This window comes from Adiantum capillus-veneris, chromosome 19 (genome assembly GCF_014529385.1).
Source record: "Adiantum capillus-veneris isolate H3 chromosome 19, ASM1452938v2, whole genome shotgun sequence".
In the NCBI taxonomy this organism is placed as follows: Eukaryota; Viridiplantae; Streptophyta; class Polypodiopsida; order Polypodiales; family Pteridaceae; genus Adiantum; species Adiantum capillus-veneris.
In genome coordinates, this window is record NC_140949.1 from 42,527,784 (window position 1) to 42,530,582 (window position 2,799).

General features: G+C 38.8%; 1 protein-coding gene across 1 annotated transcript; it reads right to left on the bottom strand.

Annotated features, from left to right (window-relative positions):
* Window positions 1-594: 594 nt before the first annotated feature.
* On the bottom strand, window positions 595-1,846 carry LOC147433901 (uncharacterized). The gene is made up of 4 exons (XM_086489841.1): window positions 1,716-1,846; window positions 1,165-1,172; window positions 1,061-1,105; window positions 595-975 (listed from the first exon to the last, which is right to left on the bottom strand). Exons 1-4 carry the CDS (start codon window positions 1,844-1,846, stop codon window positions 770-772), a joined length of 390 nt encoding a protein of 129 aa, XP_086345967.1. The 3' UTR covers window positions 595-769.
* Window positions 1,847-2,799: the final 953 nt, after the last annotated feature.

Here is a 2,799-nt window from a genome sequence, read left to right on the forward strand (position 1 = left end):
CATGCCTTCAATTGCTCTTTACATGCATAAAAAGGGAGAAAATGCTCACACACTTTAACTCAATTAGTAAGTCTAAGAGAAAAATTTGAAAGAATGAATATCAATAATTGGGCTCGTCTGCTACGTTCCAAAGGAGTTAGAATAAAAGCCCATGTGCTAATATAATTCACTCACCACACCCAAGGGGGATAGCTTTATCGGAAGAGGGCTGGACTTGCATCACGAAGGTGGTGGGTTCAACCCCCATTAAGCGCCCTTGGCTGTATCTCAAGGCAAAGGATGGTCTTGGGTGCCCAACGGCTTGATGCACGGTGTTTGTGGAATAAAAAAAGCTGACTTGTCAGCACTTAAAAAAAATAAAAACAAATTCACTCACCATTGTGAGTTCTGCAAAAAAAGAAAGAAAGAATAAAAGCCCATGTGCTCGATGCTCTCGCGCATTTGTATTTGTGTAAGAGACTTCTGCAGATGATGTGTCAAGATGCAAACACTAAGAGGGTGTTGACAGACTGAGAACATTCATAAAGTGAACCCAATTCAACAACGGATCATGTTGACGTACCTTTCAAGAGAATTGCCAGAAGAGTTAACAGATACAGAAAATTCCACCCATACTTGTTTATGTATTAATCTCCTTCTCAGTTATATACATAGGTTGCTTAGAAGAGATAAATTGTGCTCATTTGAACAATAGTTGATGCTTCATTTGAGAAGTTCTCATCATAATTTTGGAGGATTTCATCATAGCACAATAAGGGGTAGTAACTTGCTAAAGATAGCAGTGTGTGAGTAAAAGAGATGCTAGTACCATGAGCGGAAGCTGAAGAATGTACATGCTTCCCACAGAAACAAGTGATTTCGGAGACGAGTTTCCATTGTATCCGTAATATTGACCTCCTCCACCTCCCTTAATTTCTAGCTTTTTTGCTTCCACAGTCTCCACTGTAATCCATTTCTCCTCTTTCAAATGTGCTCCTATCACATTACAACCAAAAGAAGAGCAACATTGTCTTTTCATAGTATACATCACTTCAATTTATGTGCTTCATGTATGTCTTACCTTCATACAATAGTGAGGCATTCTCTATTGATCCTTGCGGGCCTCCTTGCACCAAATCCATGGAGGCTAACAATGATAGCGTGACAAGAGCAATAAAAGCCCACTTCCCCATCTACAAAGATAGATATGCAAAATTAGGGTTAATCAATAGGCACAAAGCTTAATTATTAAGGTTAATCAAGAGGCACAAATCTGAATTTTCACATAGTGTGCTTAATTAAGAGGCATAAAAGTGAATTGGTAACTCAATTTGGTGTTCCTAATATACTTTCAAACACTTAATCTCGATTTGATGTTCTTAATCATCGAGTGTGTGTACCCAAGTTTTCAAGTAAGTGTGAGTGTTCGTGCTCACATGCAAGGAGGACGATGGTCTGGTTCTCAAGGGGTGCACCTTAAAAAATGTAAGTAAAGCAAGTGAGTTCTTAGGCAAAATTGCTAAAATTTAGCAGAATTACCTTTTTAGAAGGGGTTTTTTAATGCATTTTGGGAAAAGCCTCTAAGTTTTTCACGAGAAAGGGGCCATTTAAGCACTGAATATCATGCAAACATTTTTCACTTTGAACGGACGTGTATAGCCCCTTGATGTATACCTGTTTGTGCATGCACATATAAGCAAGGTGATTACCAAGATAATGAAGTTGTGTGCACTTACAGAGGAGCAAGGATATTGGAAGCAACACACAAATCGTCCTCCTTAGGAGCTTCTTCTTGCAAGTGAGAAATCCTTATTATAAGGAGAGCATTGGCACCCAAAACATCAGCTTTCAAGTGGCCTTGGAACATTGCTTTCAAGAGAATGTAGACAAGTTTTGATGGCTAAAGGAGGATGACATAGTCAACAAAGGTTCCTCTCTACAAAGCTTTCTTTTCTTGAAGTTGATACATCCTTTTGATCAATAGTGTTCGGAATCTGTTAATCCAAAGAAAAATAAAAATCACTAGCTCTCGAATCTATTTTTGACCTTTCTTTGGCTACTAACATCTTCTCTTTTGGCTATTCCCATCTCCTGATACAAGAAGATTTAGAAATTTTCTCATGTAGCAAAACAGAGTCTTTTTCAGTGTTTTTCATACACCGCATAACATCATGAGGTTCTGCTCGAGAGGCACCGCATACCTAGCTAGGTAGGATTGGAGGCACGGGACTACCGACCCCCCCCCCAACCGAGCCGATGGTCCCCTGCTTCCAATCGTACCTAGTTGAGCTTCTGCTCGAGAGGCACCGCATACGATGGTCCCTTGTCCCCAATCGTACCTAGCTAGGTATGTGGTGCCTCCCTCATAGAAGCTCATGATGTTGAGGTAAGTCACAATGTGGGAATTATTGTGAGAATTTGTCCAAAACTTCTTGTGTGAAAGCAGAAGGAACGCCTAGCCTTGCAAGGAGTTCAAGTTTTTAGAAAAAAAACAAAAAGGAACACCTAGCCTTGCAAGGAGTTTAAGTTATTTTTTTAAAACAAAAAGATGACCTAACCTTTTTAACAAGTGAAAGGGTGAGATGGCTTTTTAAAACAATAAGAAAGTGATAAAATCATGAGGTTGAGTTTAATTAGAATTATATAAGGTGAAGCAGTGTTCGGGAATGTTTCTTTTATTAAGCGATCAAGTGTCCTCCTCACAAAGAAGCAAACCAAAAACACTAGAACTTTTTTGAAATTTGTAGGATTTTTGAACTAAATTTTGATATCATTGCATCGATTTTTCTTCTCTTTATCACGGTTTGCTTATTTATATAT